The sequence below is a fragment of the Bufo gargarizans genome, chromosome 2, assembly GCF_014858855.1.
Source record: "Bufo gargarizans isolate SCDJY-AF-19 chromosome 2, ASM1485885v1, whole genome shotgun sequence".
NCBI classification, from domain to species: Eukaryota; Metazoa; Chordata; class Amphibia; order Anura; family Bufonidae; genus Bufo; species Bufo gargarizans.
Window position 1 is genome coordinate 380,860,435 of NC_058081.1, and position 20,213 is coordinate 380,880,647.

The following is a 20,213-nucleotide window of genomic DNA, read 5'->3' on the forward strand; positions in this document are numbered from 1 at the left end:
TTGTGTGTACCATGACCATGTTCAAACTCAAATATCAGAAGAATATCAAGAAGCTGGATTTTCAACGGCATGATTTCTAAGTACATGTAATGCCATTTAATAGACTAGGTTTACATGAACCATTCTGCCATGATGAGGACACATTTGCTCTCTGTGTCCAAGAACAGTATTCATCTCTGGCCTCAAGTCCCGTTCTGACTGGATCCAAATTTGAGACTTTACAGTAATTAAAAGACAGTGCCTTATTGAGCCCATGCCAAGATGATCTGCTGCTGTACTGAATGTTAAAGTATAATATAGTATTTTGGAGGTTGTGCTTATTATGCGGCTACCCAATGCTTTAAAACGACATCCTTTCTGCACAACAAAGAGGAGGACAAAAATGATTAAGCAAGTCGTCAGATATTGTGACATATAAGAAGCAATTCCTGCTGTCCAGTATAGGAACCTGTATACTAAAATGTCCAAAAATGATGCAAAATATGCTCCCTTATATCCAGTAAATCTAGATCTCAATAATAATAATGATCAAGCACCATCTCCTGATTTTAACAGATTAAACCACTGTATAGACACTGTATAATGTCATTTTACTGGTGTCTCATTGATTAAAACTCTTGTATTACAGCACTGGTGTACTGAGTTTAAATTTGACCATATCCTCACAAAGTTTTTGCATGTTCCCCTTTTTGTGTGTTTCCTTTGGTTCTCCGGTTTCCCCCTACATTCCAAAAATATACCGGTTTATTAAAGGTTTACTCCGGGCCTGTACCAAAAAGTCTCTTTCAGCTAACCTGTGGACAGAAGACACTAAGTAGTGTATACCCTTCTGTTGCTTTGCCGATTCTGCATATCAAGGGGGAGGAAGACCCTGCAGCCAGTCAGGCAGTCATGTGATCCTAGCTAGGATCTTGGCATCAGCAGAGCAAAGGAAGGCTAAGTAGTGCTCAAAGTGTCTTCTGTCCACAGGTTAGCCAAAAGACACTTTTTAGCTACTATAAAAATTGTGTGCATAGGCCCACTCACCACATCAAGGTTGCCTCTACAAGTGGATATCTACTCTAAATTTGTGAAGCACCACATGGCGACCACCACTGCCAAAACATTGCGCTGGCAGGTGACGCGACCCAGCTGCCCAACAGCACCTTTGCTGTTAAACGAAGCCACCTTGGCACTGAGCAACACTGACCCACAGGCACAGCAACCATGCAGTACCGCACCATGTAAACAGATGTTAAAACCAATGCATGGTTGCCTTTGTTGCCATGATGATGTGCCTGTGGGCTGGTGGGCCCAGTGCCAAGGGTGCTTTACTTAGTCTGACATCAGGGGTGCAGTCGGACTGCTGGGTCACAATGCTTGCTGGTGCCGTGTTGTGGTGCTGGTGGTCGCCACGTGGTGCTGCACCTAATTGGAGTAGGCGCTCAATCGTAGAGGCAACCTTGATGTGGGGAGTGGAGTGCATTTGTATGCCTAGTGTACAGTATGTACCGTATATTATGGCACTGTATGCTACTAATTAAGCTGAGAAGCTACGTACGGTATGTTAATTTTGCAGAGAAGCAATAATAGAGCAATGTATAGCATGTGGATGTGTGATCAAGTTTTTCCCCCCCTTTTTATTGGTATATAACGTGTGATGTCACACGAGTGATGACATACTTTGTGCATCAAAGCAGACAAGTACAATATAAGTAAATTTGTTAAAGGAGTTTGTCAATGAGAAAAGAAAAAAAAAAGCCTCTGCGGCATGTTGATTACAACCAAAGTCCTTACCCTCATGCTTTTGGTTATACTGCTTTCTTCATGAAATGAAATGTGGCAAGTATGTAGCAGTGAAAACTACTATCTTACAGACCCACTGAGCTTAAAGGGTTACCAGAATTAACCCCTATAAAACTAGCTGACATTAGCAATGTGCTAATGTCAGCTGAACCTAAATAGCCTATTCCTACTTTTATCTATGCCCCGGGTACTCCAGAATATAACTTATATAATATGCTAATTAGCCTCTAGGTGCAGGGTGGGTGTTGCCCATGCTACTAGAGGCTCTGTTCTCCCACCAGTGGCCACGCCCTGCTACACTAGATTGACAGGGCCAAGCAGCGTTGGTTTCCTACTGCTGGCCCTGTCTGCTGTGTAAATCTTGCATCTGCGCAGTGAGTAAAGAGCGCGTTTGCCGGCGAGATTTCCCCGGCGCACAGGGCCGGCAGTTGGAGGTGAAGGCTTCCTGCTCCGGTCAGTCTAGTGTAGCAGGGTATGGCCAGAGGTGGAAGAACGGAGCCTCTAGGAGCATGGGCAATGCCCCCCCCCTTCACCTAGAGGCTAATTAGCATATTATAAAAGTTATATTTCTGGAGTAACTGGGGCATAGATAAAAGTAGGAATAGGCTAGTTAGGTTCAGCTGACATTAGCACATCACTAATGTCAGCTAGTTTATTAGGGTTAATTCTGGTGACAGAAACCCTTTAAATAACTCCCAGCTGCTCTTCTTCCCTGTGCCGCCTCTTGTTTGTATGTACAAGATCCAGCCCCAGAATATTTAGGGACTGGATTTCAAGAATGAATCCATGTGACTAATATCATCATAACAAGAAACAAGTTCTCCCAGAGTGATCACTCAGTATATTAGAAAAGGCTTAGAATGGGTGGAAGGGACTGTGGGGACAGGACTGTGGAGAGGCGCTAAACTTCTGACTATTTTTTCACAGACTACAGCTCCGACTCCTTCACAAATGGTTCACGTATAGTAAATAAGATTCACTACAGTAAAATCATGGTAACATCTGGCTTTTCAATGTTTTCATCATGTAATATTTTTATTTTAAAGCAGGAGTTTTCTACTGACTCCAAAAGATTGCTCGGACTACCCTTGGTGCTAATGCTATGGTAACAAACAAACTGCTGTAATACAGAAATTCTGTTATATTGAAATCAATAAAGTTACATGAATTTTGAGTAAGGGATACATTTAAATATAGCAAAGCAAAATAATAACTTATTGGCAACTCTAAAAATGATTTAGTCATTAGACTGGAGCTCTAGAACGAAGAAGGAAATTACATTTTATCCGTCAGATAACAAAAATATAAACAGAATATAAACTTGCGACCATCAGTTCAAAGGCATTTTTGGAGCAGGATTGTAAATAGGGAAGTGACTAAGCTAGAGAATGGGGAACAATACTAAAAAAAATGTAACTGAAAAACATATCTTAACGAGTATATAAAGAGATGGAGGCTAAAAGCATTGAATGAGTCACAAAAGGCATCTTAACCTTGCATCAGTCATGGACCTCAAGTTTGTTAAATACAGTTATAAAACACACTAAACATTGACACCTTTCCTTCTGCTTTCCTGAAGACCTCAATTAAAATAATTCAGCTGAGAAGTTTATGTAGGGGCTTCACACGGATACGGGGATCACACAAATGTACTAACTTCATGTTATGTTGTCAGAATCTGACCACACAAGGAAAATAAAGGCTTCACAACATTTTTCCAACATTAAAACGTGATCGTGTATCACTAGGATATGCGATTTCTTGTTCTTTGGGGAACAAACTTCTGGCATCACCCACAAACACGTGATTTGGGGTGATTAGATTTTTCACCGTTTTCATTCAGCGGCTTAAATTTACTAGGCTTGTTGATGGCTGCAGATGTTTCACAGCAGCTCAGGATGGATGATACAGCTGATGCAGAGATAGACATACTTTTCTCTAAGCTCTATACCAACTATTAGCTGACTTATTTTGTAACCAAATTTTTACCAAAATTTGTGGCACAATTTTGGTGCTAAACAATGTATCTTAGGATATGCCCCTTTGCCATGAAGAGTCACATCTTTCTTTCTAAGCCCCACCCCTTTTGAAAATCAGAAACAAGTGTAGTAACCAGAGGTGTGCCAAATTGTGCCACTTTTTAGACATATTCTAGATGAAGGCACATTAGTAAATATGGGCCACAGTGTTGAAATTTCCACTTAAAATATTGGTAGCTTGCTGGAATGCAGGTAGATGAGAGTGCTGCTGTGGAGGGACAACTCTTCTGCTCCTTTGGAAAATCAGTTGAGGACCCAAAGTGTGATATACTATAACCTGTGGCATAACTATAGGGGTCACAGTGACCACAGGGCCCCCCTTGCCACTGGCACACAGCTAATTATTGTACTTCTCATTTTATAAGCCACAGTGAGTCTTCTAACGCAAATACTAGTGAGTGCTTCCATTATGGAGTCAAGAATTGTACTCCTCACTGCACTGTCCTGACTATGTACACTACATGACCTGACGGTGTATGCAGTCAGGTGACAGTGCAGCACGGGCCGGAGATGATCAGGGAGTGCGACTGCAGGAGAGAAAGCCGGACCTGGAGAGTAGCAGCTTTGGGTCTAATCTGAGGTCTGATATGGGGGTCTGACATGAAGGTCTAAAGCGGATCTGATCTGTGGTCTGATTAGGGAAGGGGGTGGAGGGGGGTCTAACATGGAAGTCTGATGGGGTCTCATCCCAGGTTTGAAATGGGGGTCTGATCTGAGGTCTGATGGGTCATAACAGTATAGCAGTAGAAGGGTCACTAGTTGTAGGCTTGTCTGAAGAGGTGAGTTTTAAGGTTTCTTTTAAAGGATTCCACTGTAAGTGAGAGTCTGATGTGTTGGGGTACAGAGTTCCAGAGTATGGGTGATGCACGGGAGAACTCTTGGAGGCGATTGTGGGAAGAGGTGATAAGGAGGAGGGGAGAAGGTCTTGTGAGGATCGGAGATTATGTGTGGGGATGTATCGGGAAAGTAGCTCAGAGATGTATGGAGGGGACAGGTTGGGGACAGCTTTATATGTATTTGCTGGATGAACTGGATTCATTGGATTTGAATTGAATTTCAACTGGATTCACTGGGCAGGTGGGAGCCAGTGAAGGGATTGGCAGAGGAGTAACGGGTGGGAAAGGTGGATTAGTTGGGCAGCAGAGTTGAGGATAGATTGTAGGGCCACAGAAGAGGATGTTGCAGTAGTCTAGGCGGGAGATGATGAGGGCATATACAAGCATTTTTGCAGACTCATGGTTGAGGAATGCACGGATGCGGGAGATATTTTTGAGTTGGAGGTGGCAGGTGGTGGAAAGGGCTTGGATGTGCGGTCTGAAGGAGAGGGCAGAATCCAAGGTCACTCCAAGACAGCGGACTTTGTTGACCCGGGAGCGTGTGCAGCCATTGTTTGTGATAGATAGGTCTGTTGGGAGTTTGAGCGAGATGGGGGAAAAGATGATAAATTCAGTTCTATCCATGTTAAGTTTAAGACTGTGAGAGGAGAAGGAGGATATGGAAGATAGGCATTGTGGGATTCTGGATAGTAAGGTGACGAGGTTTGGACCAGAGTGGTAGATTTGTGTGTCGTCAGCATAAAAGTGATACTGAAAACCATGGGACTCTATGAGCTGTCCCAGGCCGAGGGTGTAGATAAAGAAGAGCAGGGGTCCTAGGACAGAGCCTTGTGGGACACCAGCAGAGATAGAATGAGTCGAAGAGGTAGTGTGAGTGGGAGACTCTAAATGTCCGGTCTGTGAGGTATGATATGATCCAGGAGAGTGCCAGGTCAGTGATGCCAAGAGATGAGAGAGTTTGCAACAGAAGAGAGTGGTCGGTTTAAAAGGGTGCCGGAGGAGAGGTGAGAGAACAGTTCAGAATGGACATGTTGTTCAAGTAGCTTTGAGGCATATGCAAGAAGTGATATAGGGCGATAACAATGTTATATGGCACATTATAAGGGGTTTATTTTGTACTGGTGAAAATTATAAGGGGGTATTTTTGCACTGATGCACATTACAAGGGGGTATTTCTGCACTGATGCACATTACAATTTTTTTGTACTGGCACATATTATAAGTGAATTTTTTTGTACTGACACATTATAAGGGAATATTTTTTGTACTGGCACACATTAAGGGAATATTTTTGGACTGGCACACATTATAAGGGGGAATTATTGTACTGGCACATATTATAAAGATAATTATTGCTACTGGGGGACTATGGCGAACATGATTATTAATATGGGCACAATGGGAGCATTATTACTATTGGGGGCACTGTTAGCACTAAGAACACTGGGAAATAATTATTTTTATTGTTGGGACTTTGAGAAGCACTATTACTGTGGAGGACACCCTGGCACAGTATCTGCTTAACACAATTATTTGTGGGGGACATTATGTTTACGGCACTATTAGTGTCTGGGACACTATTTGCTGGGTGCAGTTGTTTTTTTAGGGCACGGTGTGCTAATAATTATTGAAGGGAGCACTATCTATGTGGTACTAGTATTTTCAAGGGGACTATTTCTGCAGTATAGTATTGAGGCGCATATTGGGGGTGGCAGAATGAGGTGTTGAGAATGTGGGAGGATGATGGAAAAGTAGGAAACTAAGATGTCTGTTTGTCAAACCCTGCAGAGAGAAGAGATGGCTGAAAGAAATCATCATGGTGGTCTGGTCGGAATGGGATGTCAATGGCTGGAAGAGATATGTGGTGTTCTATTACCTTGTATGTTTTGTAGCGCAGTATGTAATGTTTTTTAAGTATGTCTTTAACAGTAGGGCTGGGGGGGAAGGGGTTAGGTTGAGAATTTGGCATGGGGGTGCCATTTCAATTTTTGCCTCAGGCAGCAGAAAGGCTAGTTGCACCCCTGCCACTTGCCACAAAGCACTGAGGAAGGGGGGGCCCAGGCTGTAACAATATAATACCCCTCTAATTCTAAAGGATGCATTAAACATTAGGGTTGCCAGATATGAAGTCTCACAAATGCATAAAGAAATGAAAGAAGGAAAGAGTAACTATACACATGACCTGCATGGTAATGCATACATTCACATGCTCAGTAAAAATGTATGAAGAATAATGAGTTGTTCATTGTTCAGATTCCAATATAAAAGGCCACATACTAATCCCCATGAGGGAAAAATGGGATTAAGCCATGTCTAGTTAAAGGAGTAATCCGATACCGAATAACCCCCTCTGCAATGGCCAGACCTGCGACACTGTGCATACTTACTGGGCCACCAATGTCAGTTTCCTCCTGCATTGCTCCACAGCAGAAATAAACATCTGTAGATGGATGGGTTGCAGCCAATAGCAGGCCGTAGCGGTGACCTGCCCTCTTGCGTCACGATGATTTCTTCAGGCAGAGGAGATGCAAATACGCTTGTGGCGCAATCCGGGAGGAAACCAGTGTCGGGGACCAATTAAGTATGCACAGTGTCTCAAGTCCAAGTTACAGCGGTTCATTTCTGTTTTCTAATATATATTTGTTTCATTATGATGTGGAAATATGGCCTAAGGGGTCCCTTGGAGTAATTCATAAGAAAAGAGCTTCCATATTGACCAAGTAAAGAGATGTCTACACGATTTCTCTCCACAGGATTGATACTGATAATTATAGTCATATACAGCACATTTTTGTAGAGATATCTAATAACATCTAAATTCAAGTGAAGTTATACTAAGTGAATAATACAATGACATGTTACTAACATTTCTGATGATGTTTTATTGATTATGTAGTAATTACATGAATAGATGAACAGTTTATATAAATCGCATTCACAAAAACAACAGATTTCTGAATAGTCACCTGCTGATTATGACAATCATTAGCAGATTAGAATGCTTAGGTACGTTTCATCCATAATGCTAATTTTCCAAGGCTCACAAAGCGGTGACACTTCTAAGGCCCCTGCAGCACTCTGCTAGCACAGCTTGACATTTTATGTATTTTGGTGACTGTTACTGCTCTCCTGGCACCTCTGAGTGTCTTGTGAGGTGATGTCAGAGCTATTATATTCTGGCCACTGTAATACCCTTCAAACCCTGCTGAGATTTCAAGGGCATTAACTAGTTACAATACGCCTCTCATTTGTTTTGGCCTGCAAGTATGGCATGGGAACAAAACTACATTCCTCAGCTTTCTTACTGCCCTTCTGTTTGGGTATTGACTGTGCTGAGCAAGTTTCATGTGGAAAGGTGAAAGAAAATGCAGCTTTTACTCAGAATCAAATCACTCAATAGCTTAGTTCTGTATATATAAAGCTTAAACTTGAGACTAACTTCAGTGTTTTTAACTTGCAAAGAAAAGCAGTTAAATCTGAATACTTTCAGAATTACATAATGTGAAGCCGCAACAACACACAATCATATTTTGTTGCATAGAAAAATCTAGCTGACTACCCACCTAGCAACTTCATTTATCCAAATATATTTCCCTTATTTTATCCAGCCTTAGGCTGAGAACTACTAGATGGAACAAAGACTGGTTTACTGTACACTACACCGTTTGACAACACAAATTACAACTCTAAAGATGATGATAGACTTTACCAAATATACACAAAACAGAAAAGTTGATAAAGGTAATAGAACACAAAATTATCTGTCACTATACAGTATACTGCAAGTCCAGACCACATGGTACAAAAAATATTTTTTATGTTTGTCTATTAAATCCTTCCCGATAACTGCCTGTTTATTATTTCTGGGCAGCAGGTTGTTGGTTACATAGCACGATCTGCTGTCCACAACCAATAATTTTATCCAATTAATTCATTGGGTGATCTATGGCACCTTTACAGAGGACGATTATTGGGAATAAATATTTATAACAACGTTCATTCCCAGTAATTGACCTGACAAATGTCCCATGTAAACCTGCCATACAACTACAATGGGCTCATACTTAAAGGGTCATTATTATCACATCAGCGATGGTCTGAGTTCTGGCATCCCCACTGATCAGCTGTTTCAGGGAGGCGCTGAACTCACTGACACTCTGGTGAGGGTAGCTGGCTCCTGGCAGCACTGTATATTGTATAGCGGCTGTATTTTGTATTGTAGCTCAGCTCCATTGACTTCAATGGGACTGAACTGCTACTAAGCCACATGACTGATGCACGGTGACATCACACGGCCTAGAAAGAACTCATGGAGCACCAGCCTCTAACAGCTGATGGGAGGGGGTCACAGGTGTCGGACACCCATTGATCTGATATTGATGGCTTATCACGAGGATAATATAAATTCCTTGATAACCCTTTTAAGGCACATTTCCATGTGCAGACCGAATAGGCAATTATCGGGAAGGGGCCATTCCTTCCCAACAATTACCTGCTCATCAGTGGAGGAAAGAGCTGCATTTACTTGCCGCAATCACCTCCACTGTATGGGGATGAGTGACGGCTACTGTCATTGTTCAGCATCATACATATACATTGTTTCTGGGCAGCAGACCTCTGTTTGCACAGCACGATCTCCTGCCCAGAAATTATGATTTAGGTGTCCGCATAAATAATCGTTTCATCCAATTAATAAGCATTTCCATATTGGATGATATGTGGCACCTTTATGTAGGCTTTTTATCGAGAACGAGCCTTCGTACTAATGTTTGTCCCCGGCAATCTGCCCGACAATTGCCCTGTGTAAACCCACCATTATTCATTAAGAGTGGTGCTCCTGCTAGTCCCCCTCCATGCTAAATGAAGGCAGGCAGTATACAGCCATCAACCATTACTGCAAACTCATGATGAAAGTGCACACACTTTTTAAACACAAGCAAATTACTGAGTGCCTGAAAGCCTATCTAATCATATAAATGTAAGGTATTTGAACCAATACAACTCTAGCACAAATTAACTATAAAGTCACTGTACTAAGTTAAAGTACAGAAGACACTGACCTGATTGGAGATGAATCATTAGAAGTTGACGATGTTGGCATTGGACTTGATGGGGCAGAGAACATAGGGCATGTAAGTGGTGATGTTGGGCTTGGATTCAGTGAACTACAAAAAAAATATATTTGGAAAAAGAAATTAAAGCAAGGAACAAAACAGAAACAGCCTTATAAAACATACATCATATTATATATGTTCACAAGCATTTTAAAAATTGTTATAATGCAAATACGTAAAATAAAGCAACTGTGTGAAATTAGCATCTCCCACACTTTATATGTCCAGGCAGTCCTCATTTCACTCATTTCTGAATGTTTAGATCTCCATGCAACTGCAGGAACACAGAGCAGATTGTCAGAGTTGGCAGGGGTACCCATATATAAGACAAAGACATTGCTATATACAAAATGCTTAATAAGCGCTGTATATACAAATCAGGAAGATGTCATGCCACTCCATCATTCTGGAGCTCCTACTCCAGTCTTAGCAATTATGTGATCGCTGGGTGCTGGATAACTGCAGGAGCTGCTGGGTCTTAGCAGACCTTGGTCAGCTCTGTAGTTAGTCTCCAGAGGCTGTATTTGTCATACAACTAGAGATAAGATGTCAGCACTGGTTACAGGAGAAGTTGGCAAAAAATTTAATAAAAAAATGCTAAATTGAAATGTCTTCCTAAAGGTCTTGTATGAGCTTATGTGGGCACAATGTGTAAAACATAATAAATAAAGACAAAACTAAAACTAATAATCTAATATATAAAGCTGAGTGTATGTGTGTGTATGTTCGATAAAGGAATCCGTACCGTCGCATTTACAATCACGAAATTTGGCACACAGGTACATCAGGTGTCCGGGAAGGTCTCAGCTCTCTAGGATGTACAGTTCCTGAGATATTCCCAAAAAATACATTAGCCAATAGAAGGTTGGTCATATGACCCTTATCAACCAATAGAAGCCTGCAGGTCCTCCAGCCTCCACATACACAGTTTTACTCCAGGTTTCCATAACAACCCAGCCATTTTTCTTAACTGCTGTATGAGAGCTTTAAGGAAATCTGTCACCAGGATAATAGCTAATAGCACCATATACCTTATTTCAAGATGTGCCTTTGTTCCAGCAATAGATGTTTTTATCAATAAAACCTAGAACAATAGCTAAAAGCATGCGCAGTAGTGCACCACACATAAAGCTCCGTTTTACAGCCAAGGATAGTGGGTGGATGGCTGATATGTCCCTGTGGAGCAGGATAGGTAACGGATCGCCTGATTTGGGGACGCAATGAGCAGATATCCCATTTGCGGGTGAATCCTTGGATAGAAAAGTGTCACTTGAATACGTAGCAGCTAGGGTATGACTCTTGCAAGGTAGATATTAAAGATGGAAAAATGCCACTTGAGATCGTGTCATGTAAAAAATAACTTACCAAATTTACAAAAAATTTGGAAACATTTTCAAATTTACAAATTTCAATTTCTGTACTTTTAAAATAGATAGCAATACCTCCAAAAATAGTTATTACTTTACATTTCACATATGTCTACTAATACTGTTTGGATAATTTTAAAAAATCACATTAATATTTTTTGGCATGTTAGAAGCCTTAGAAATTTAGAAGCAAATGCTAAAATCTTTAAGAACATTTCCAAAACCCAATTTTTTAAGGACCAGTTCAGTTATGAAGTCACTTTGTGGGGCTGACATATTAGAAACCACCCATAAATCACCCCATCTTACAAACTACACCCCTCAAGCTATTCAAAACTGATTTTACAAACTTTGTTAACCCTTTAGGTGTCCCACGAAAATGTAAGGAATAGGCCTTATGCACACGACCATGCCGTTTTTTGCGGTCCGCAAAAAACGGAAGCCGCCCGTGTTGTCTTCCGCAATTTGCGGAATGGAACGGGGGCGGCGTAAATATAAATGCCTATTCTTGTCCGCAAAGCGCGGACAAGAATAGGACATGTTTTATTTTTTTTAGCGGGGCCGCGGAAAGTAGCCACGGATGCGGACAGCACACGGAGTGCTGTCCGCAACTTTTGCGGCCCCATTGATGTGAATGGGTCCGTATCCGAGCCGCAAAAACGGCGGCTCGGAGGGGGACCCAAACAACGGTCATGTGCATGAGGCCAAATGGGAATGAAATTTCAAATTTCACTTTTTATTAGCAGATTTTAAATATTTTAAATTTGAATATAATTTTTCTGAAACACATCAAGGGTTAACAGCCAAACAAAACTGAAAATCTATAAGACCTCATGCAAAGTTTGTGTCCACATCCGAGCCGAACTTCAGAGTAGAAGGAACACCATATGGCGTTAGGAGAGAAGATTTACCTGGAATGATAATTGGAAGCTATGTCACATATGAAGACACCCTAAGGTGTAAACACCATATGTGCTCAAAAACTGATGTATGGGCGCACAGGAGGCTTCAGAGTAGGAGAAGCACCATATGGTTTTTGGAGAGTGGATTTAGCTGGAATGGTAATTGGGAGCTATGTAGCATATGAAGACACCCTGAGGTGGAAATCCCCCAAAAGTGACCACATTTTGGAAACTATACCCCCTCAAGGAATCTTTCAGTGTGTAGAGAGCACTTCAACCTCAAAAGGTGTTGCTTTACACCCACATTCTTCACTTTCCCAAAGGGTAACAAAAAATGCACCCCACATTTTGTTCACCATTTCCCCCCCGAATATGGCAACACCCCATATGTGCTCAAAAACTGGTAGCGGTGGGGTTATGGTATGGGCAGGAGTATGTTATGGACAATGAACACAGATGCATTTTTTTGGGTATTTTAAATGCACAGAGATACAGTGATGAGATCGTAAGGCCCATTGTTGTGCCATTCATCAACGACCATCACCTCATGTTGCAGCATTATAATGCACGGCCCCATATTGCAAGGATCTGTACATAATTCCTGGAAGCTGAAAACATCCCAGTTCTTGCATGGACAGCATACTCACTCGACTTGTCACCCGTTGAGCATGTTTGGGATGCTCTGGATCGGCGAATATTCAGCAACTTCGCACAGCTATTGAAGAGGAGTGAACCAACATTCCACAGGCCACAATCAACAATCTGATTAACTCTATGCAACGGAGATGTATTACACTGCATGAGGCAAATGATGGCCACACCAGATACGGTCTGGTTTTCTGACACCCCCACTCCCAGTAAGGCAAAACTGTGCACATTTCCAAGTGGACTTTTATTGTGGGAAGTCTAAGGCACACCTGTGCAATATTCATGCTGTCTAATCAGCAGCTTGATATGCCACACCTCTGAGGTGGGATGGATAATCTTGGCAAAGGAGAAGTGCTTACTAACACAGATTTAGACAGATTTGTCAACAATATTAAGAGTAATTTTTTTTAGTGTATGTAGAAAATGTTTCAGATCTTTGAGTTCAACTCATGCAAAATGGGAGCAAAAACCGAAAGTGTTGCGTTTATATTTTTGGTCATTGTATGTCGCATATGAAGATACCCGAAACAACCCTGCCTCAGGGTATCGAATTTTCAGGTATCGACCTTGATACCGGGATTTGCCTTTTTTTCGATACTAGGCTTCGCTATTGCGCAGTCTGGTATCAGAAAACATGGAGCAAGCTGCTCAGCGCGCTCCTTGTTTTCCTCAGCAGCACAGGGGAGAAGGAAGCAGCCTCTCCCTCCTCCCTGTGCCACTGCTGCCACCAATGAGGGGGTGGTAAGTAAACGTTTAATACAAATCCAGGAGGCCTCCTGTAATAATTGTTAATTATTATTGGTGGCGCAGTGCGCCCCCTCCCCTCAGACCCCCAGTATTAAAATCATTGGTGGTGCAGCGAGCCCCCCCCCAACCCCCACAGCATTAAAATAATTGGTGGCACTCTGTGCCCCCTCCCCTCAACCCCCCAGTATTAAAATGATTGGTGGCGCAGTGCGCACCCTCCCCTCAACCCCCCCCAGTATTAAAATCATTGGTGTTGCATATAAAGACACCCCTGAGGTGGCCCTACAAAAAGTGACCTCATTTTGGAAACTACACCCCTCAATTAATCTTTAAGGTTTGTAGTGAGCACTTTGACCTCAAAGGTGTTTCCTAGAATTAGGAAACACTTGGCAGTGAAAATGAAAAATTGCATTTTTTTTCTAGAAAAAGTTGCTTTAGGGTACTTTCACACTAGCGGCAAGGAACTCTGGCAGGCTGTTCTTGCGGGTGAACAGCCTGTCGAAACCGTGCTGCCGCTAGTGCACGCGTGTGGCCCTGGACTACCACTCCGGCCCCATTTACAATAATGAGGGCGGGACGGAGTTCCGGTGGCAGCACGGCAAACATGCCGAGAGGCGACCGCAATCAAAGTACGACGTGTCGTTAAAGGATGTTGTTAAAGGATATCAAAGCGCACATTTGTGAAAATGAAAAATTACTAGCAGACCCCAATTTTTCACTTTCACAAGGGGTTAAAGGAGAAAATGCACCCCAGTATGTGTTCCCCATTTTCTCCCTATTCAGGAAACACCCCATATGTGCTTGTAGCCTGCTGTATGGGCGAACAGCAGGCAAACAGCAAAATATGGATTTTGCTGGCAGGCCTGAATTGGCAGACATGGATTTTAGGTGCCATGTCGCATTTAAAAAATTCCTGAGGTCCCCAGCAATTAAAAAGAAGAAGTGACCTAATTTTGGAAAGTGCACCCCCATACAAACATTTTAAGGGGTGGAAAGGGCACTTTTGACCTAACAGGAGTGTCACAGAAATTAATATATAGTGGTTGGTGAAAAGTGGATCAGTAAGCTATGAGGACTAAATCAGAGATATAAGGTGGTAAAACTACAGGGTACATCATGGATAAAACTAAATTAATACTCAATGGATGAGTAATAGATTTAAAAAAACTCCTGCATGCACAGGCCAGATTTTTTCAGGGCAGGTTTTGCAGTGGTAAATGGTGTCTTTCCTTATCCCCCTTTTGGAACACACCCTGCATCTTTTTTGGGTCCTGTCATTCATTGTTGTCTGGGGGACTTGACCTGGAAAATGTTGCCCTGGTACAACATGGACACCATGACTTCCTGAAGTACTGGGACCCTCCCTGTCCTGGGTTTGAAAAATTAGGACCTTTATTACCACCTATCACAATCGGCGTGACTATCACATACGTGACACAGAGGGAGGGAAAGAGGAAGGCCCTGCCCAAGTGAGAGGGAAGGTGGTGACCCCTGACTCACCTTGCGGCTGGCACCTGGCTGCCCTGACGTCCCTAGACGGGTTCCTCACCCGTACGCCGATCACGTGCCTAAAACCCTGGCTTTCCCTAAGATGAGCCCTAGATAGTGAACAGGGCGGTGGGAACACTAGTCCGCACCACTAGCTCTAAAGGAAAACACCAAGGGGAGGACAGACAATACAGACTCAACATATAATCCCAGGTGGGCGACAACAGGAGACAACAAAAAGCCCAACAGGGATCCGGAGGGTAGCACTCTGGAACAACAACCAGGATTCACAGCTCCAGTGGGTCAGTATAGAAGTCCAGGCAGGAAGCTCTATAACTGGCAACTAGAGAAGTGCGAGAGGAGAATATAAGGAGGTTGGGAGTGGCAGACAAGAAACAGCTGAGGAGGAGAAGCTACGGATCCCTGAGTGAGACAAAAAGGATTGCAAGGCAAACACAGAAAACAATCACTAAGAAACAACGTGATCTTTAGACATAGAGCGCGCAGCCACCCGCTGCGACTTCCTGACCCCGGGTATAACGGAGTCAAACGTAGCTCTTGACACGCTCGTGACAGTACCCCCCCTTTCACGAGGGGCCTCCGGACACTCAGGACCAGGTCTCTCAGGATGAGAGGCATGGAAAGCCTGAATTAACCTGTTGGCGTTTACCACTGACGCTGGAACCCACATTCTTTCCTTGGGACCGTAACCCCTCCAATGCACCAGATACTTAAGAGAGCGGCGGACCCGACGAGAATCAACAATTCTGGATATTTGAAACTCCAGATTACCATCCACAATAACAGGAGGAGGTGGCAGCGGTGATGGTTCTAGAGGTGGAACATACTTCTTGAGTAACGACTTATGGAAGACGTTATGGATCTTAAAAGTCTGAGGTAGCTCCAGGCGAAAAGCCACAGGGTTAATGACGGCTACTATTTTATAAGGACCAATGAACCTAGGGCCCAGTTTCCAAGAGGGAACCTTCAACTTAATATTCCTAGTAGACAACCACACATAGTCATTCACTCCTAGGTCCAGACCTGGCGACCGTTTCTTATCGGCCATGCATTTATATTTACCACTCATATTTTTCAAGTTAGCTTGCACCTTCTGCCATACCGATGAAAGAGATGAAGAAAACCGTTCCTCTTCGGGAACCCCAGAAGACCCCCCCTCTTTGAAAGTACAAAATTGGGGATGAAAACCGTATGCACCAAGAAATGGTGACTTGCCAGTGGATTCCTGACAGCGATTATTTATGGCAAACTCGGCTAACGGTAAATATGATGACCACACCTCTTGGTTTTCAGACACAAAACACCTTAAATATGTTTCTAGGTTTTGGTTGGTACGCTCAGTCTGTCCATTCGACTGAGGATGGAAAGCTGAGGAAAAGGACAAGTGTACCCCCAAACGGGAACAAAAAGCTTTCCAAAACTTAGAAATAAACTGGGTTCCCCGATCTGAAACCACATCGGAAGGGACCCCGTGAAGCTTCACGATTTCACTGATAAACACCTGAGCAAGAGTCTTAGCATTAGGAAGTGCGGGTAGCGCAATAAAGTGTACCATTTTGCTAAACCTGTCTACTACTACCAAGATAACTGTTTTACCCGCAGACAACGGTAAGTCAGTGATGAAATCCATTGACAGATGTGTCCATGGCCTATTGGGGATGAAAAGTGGCAATAAAGACCCTGCTGGACGTGTATGAGAGACTTTCGCGCGTGCACAAGTAGAACAAGTAGACACGAAATCCATTACATCCTGACGCAACCTTGGCCACCAAAAACGACGAGACAATAGCTCCAAGGTTGCTTTACTACCCGGGTGCCCAGCAAGTGCCGAATTATGATGTTCCTTTAATAATTCAAGATGCAGGTTTAACGGTACAAACAATTTCTCTGAGGGGCAAGAGGCCGGGGCGTCCCCCTGGGCCTCTAACACCTTTCCCTCTAGAACAGAGTGTACAGCAGAGACAACCACTCCTCTTTGTAAAATAGGTACCGGATCACTAACATTACCCCCTCCAGGGAAACTACGAGATAATGCGTCTGCCTTGGTATTTTTTGCCCCAGGACAATAGGTGATTACAAAGTTAAATCTGGTAAAGAATAGCGACCACCTAGCTTGTCTAGGGGTGAGACGCTTAGCCGATTCTAGGTACAGAAGGTTTTTGTGATCCGTAATCACCGTGACGGGGTGGATTGCTCCCTCTAAGAAGTGACGCCACTCTTCAAACGCCAGTTTAATCGCCAACAGTTCCCTATTTCCAATATCATAGTTCTTTTCTGCAGTAGATAACTTTTTGGAAAAGAAAGCGCAAGGATGCCATTTGCCAGGAGACGGACCCTGAGACAATACAGCCCCCACTCCCACCTCTGACGCATCTACTTCAACAATAAAAGGCTGGGAGACATCAGGTTGAATTAGAACAGGTGCCGAGGTAAATCTCTCTTTTAGAGAGGAAAATGCAATTTTAGCGGCGTCAGACCATTTAGAAAAATCAGTCCCCTTCCTGGTCATGTCAGTAAGGGGTTTAACGATCACTGAATAATTTTTAATGAACTTTCTATAGAAATTTGCGAAACCCAAAAACCGTTGTAGAGCTTTAAGGTTCTCAGGAAGATCCTAATCTAAAATTGCCTGGACCTTCCTAGGATCCATACGGAAACCTGAAGCAGATAATAGATATCCCAGGAATTGTATTTCCTGAACGGCGAAGACACATTTTTCAATTTTCGCATATAATTTATTCGTCCGTAGGACCTGCAGTACTTGCCTGACATGTACTTCATGTGTTTTCAGATCAGCCGAATAAATTAAGATATCATCTAGGTATATGACTACAAACCTGCCGATGAGATGACTAAAAATATCATTAACGAAATGTTGGAAGACAGCAGGGTATTGGTCAGACCGAAAGGCATGACTAAATTTTCATAATGCCCCTCAGGGGTGTTAAAAGCTGTCTTCCACTCATCCCCTTCCTTGATACGAATCAGATTGTAGGCCCCCTAAGATCAAGTTTGGAGAACCACCTAGCACCCGCAATCTGATTAAAAAGGTCAGGAATGAGAGGAAGAGGGTATGGGTCTCGGACGGTTATCCGGTTTAGCTCACGGAAATCTAGGCAAGGACGCAGGCCCCCATCTTTCTTTTTAACAAAGAAAAACCCTGGGTGAAGAAGAGGGTCTGATGTGTCCCTTAGCCAGACTCTCGGAGATATAATCTTTCATGGCTTGTCTCTCGGGACCCGAAAGATTATACAACCTGGACTTGGGTAATTTTGCACCGGGAATCAGGTTAACCGGGCAATCATAAGGACGATGAGGTGGTAGCTTCTGACAACCCTTTTCAGAAAAAACGTCCTCAAAGTCCGAAATAAATGTAGGTAGGGAAGCTATGGAGGCGATTAAGCAATTGTTATTTAAGCAATTCTCTCTGCAATGCTCACTCCACTCCAATATCTCCCTGGCCTGCCAATCCACCACTGGATTGTGCGCTACCAACCAGGGAAGACCCAATACCACAGGAGAGGGAAGGCCCTCCAGAACGTAACATGAAAGACACTCATTATGGTGGTCCCCTACCCGAAGGTGTAAGTTATGGACAATGTGAGTGAGGTTTCTCTGAGACAGAGGAGCAGAATCAATAGCGAATATGGGAATAGGTCTCTGCAGCGTACAGAGAGACAAACCCATAGTGCGGGCAAAATGGGCATCTATCAAATTTACCCCTGCTCCACTGTCTAGAAAAAAAGAAATAGACTCCGTCTTAACACCAAAAACAATAACCGCTGGCAACACAAATTGAGATGTTCGTATGGAGGAAACGTATACCCCCGGCTGACATCCTCCGCACAGCCTGGGGTTAGAAGTTTTCCGACGGTCTTTTGTTTTTGAGAAAGGAGGGACAGACATTAATGAAATGACCCCTCCCCCCACAGAAAAAACAAGCCCCCCACCTACGGCGAACCTCAGGAGGACGGACCTGACGAGAAGTTCCTCCTAGCTGCATAGGTTCATCTAAGTCAGTACAGACTTACTGCTGCTTGGGAGAGGTTACCAATTGCTCAGGAATTTTCGATCTCTCCCTAAGACGTCTATCTATTCTGATAGAGAGGGACATAACAGCATCAAGGGAAAGGGGGGTCTCATACAGCGCCAGCGCATCCTTAACCCTTTCAGATAACCCAGAGCAGAACTGACTCCTGAGAGCCGGGTCGTTCCACTGAGTATCCGTAGCCCACCTACGGAACTCTGAGCAATATTCCTCTGCTGGCCGATCTCCCTGTAGGAGTCTCCGTAACTTCGACTCAGCCAGGGCGACTCGGTCAGGGTCATCATATATGAGACCCAAAGCCCCAAAAAATCCCTCCACTGACCGGAGAGCCTGGGAACCAGGGGGTAACGAGAACGCCCAGGATTGCGGGTCCCCCTGAAGCCGGGAAATAACAATCCCCACCCGCTGTTCTTCATTACCTGAGGAGTAAGGGCGCAGCTTAAAATATAATTTGCAGGCCTCACGGAACGTCACAAATTTGTCCCTTCCCCCAGAAAATCTGTCAGGAAGAACAACCTTGGGTTCTGTAACAACCTGGTTACCCATAGCAACCGCTGGGCTTGCGGTCTGCTGCATTTGCTGCTGTTGTTGGAGGACAGACGCCTTCAATCCTGCCACCTCCAAAGACAGGCCTTGAAGCTGTTTTGCCAAAGCAGCAATAGGATTCATATTGGATTCTAAGTAGAGAGAAAAAAAAAAATTATAATTTTTATTTTTTTTCCCCCCAAAAAATAAGGGCCAGTTATAATATCACGATCGGCGTGACTATCACATACGTGACACAGAGGGAGGGAAAGAGGAAGGCCCTGCCCAAGTGAGAGGGAAGGTGGTGACCCCTGACTCACCTTGCGGCTGGCACCTGGCTGCCCTGACGTCCCCAGACGGGTTCCTCACCCGTACGCCGATCACGTGCCTAAAACCCTGGCTTTCCCTAAGATGAGCCCTAGATAGTGAACAGGGCGGTGGGAACACTAGTCCGCACCACTAGCTCTAAAGGAAAACACCAAGGGGAGGACAGACAATACAGACTCAACATATAATCCCAGGTGGGCGACAACAGGAGACAACAAAAAGCCCAACAGGGATCCGGAGGGTAGCACTCTGGAACAACAACCAGGATTCACAGCTCCAGTGGGTCAGTATAGAAGTCCAGGCAGGAAGCTCTATAACTGGCAACTAGAGAAGTGCGAGAGGAGAATATAAGGAGGTTGGGAGTGG

At 43.7% G+C, this 20,213-nt stretch overlaps 1 protein-coding gene across 1 annotated transcript in view; it reads right to left on the reverse strand.

Annotated features, from left to right (window-relative positions):
- ARHGAP26 (Rho GTPase activating protein 26) overlaps positions 1 to 20,213 on the reverse strand; it is a 380,080-nt gene that overhangs the window by 56,080 nt on the left and 303,787 nt on the right. Inside the window, exon 21 of the mRNA XM_044277261.1 lies at positions 9,721 to 9,825. Coding sequence (XP_044133196.1) covers positions 9,721 to 9,825 — 105 coding nt within the window. The remainder of the gene's footprint in view (positions 1 to 9,720; positions 9,826 to 20,213) is intronic.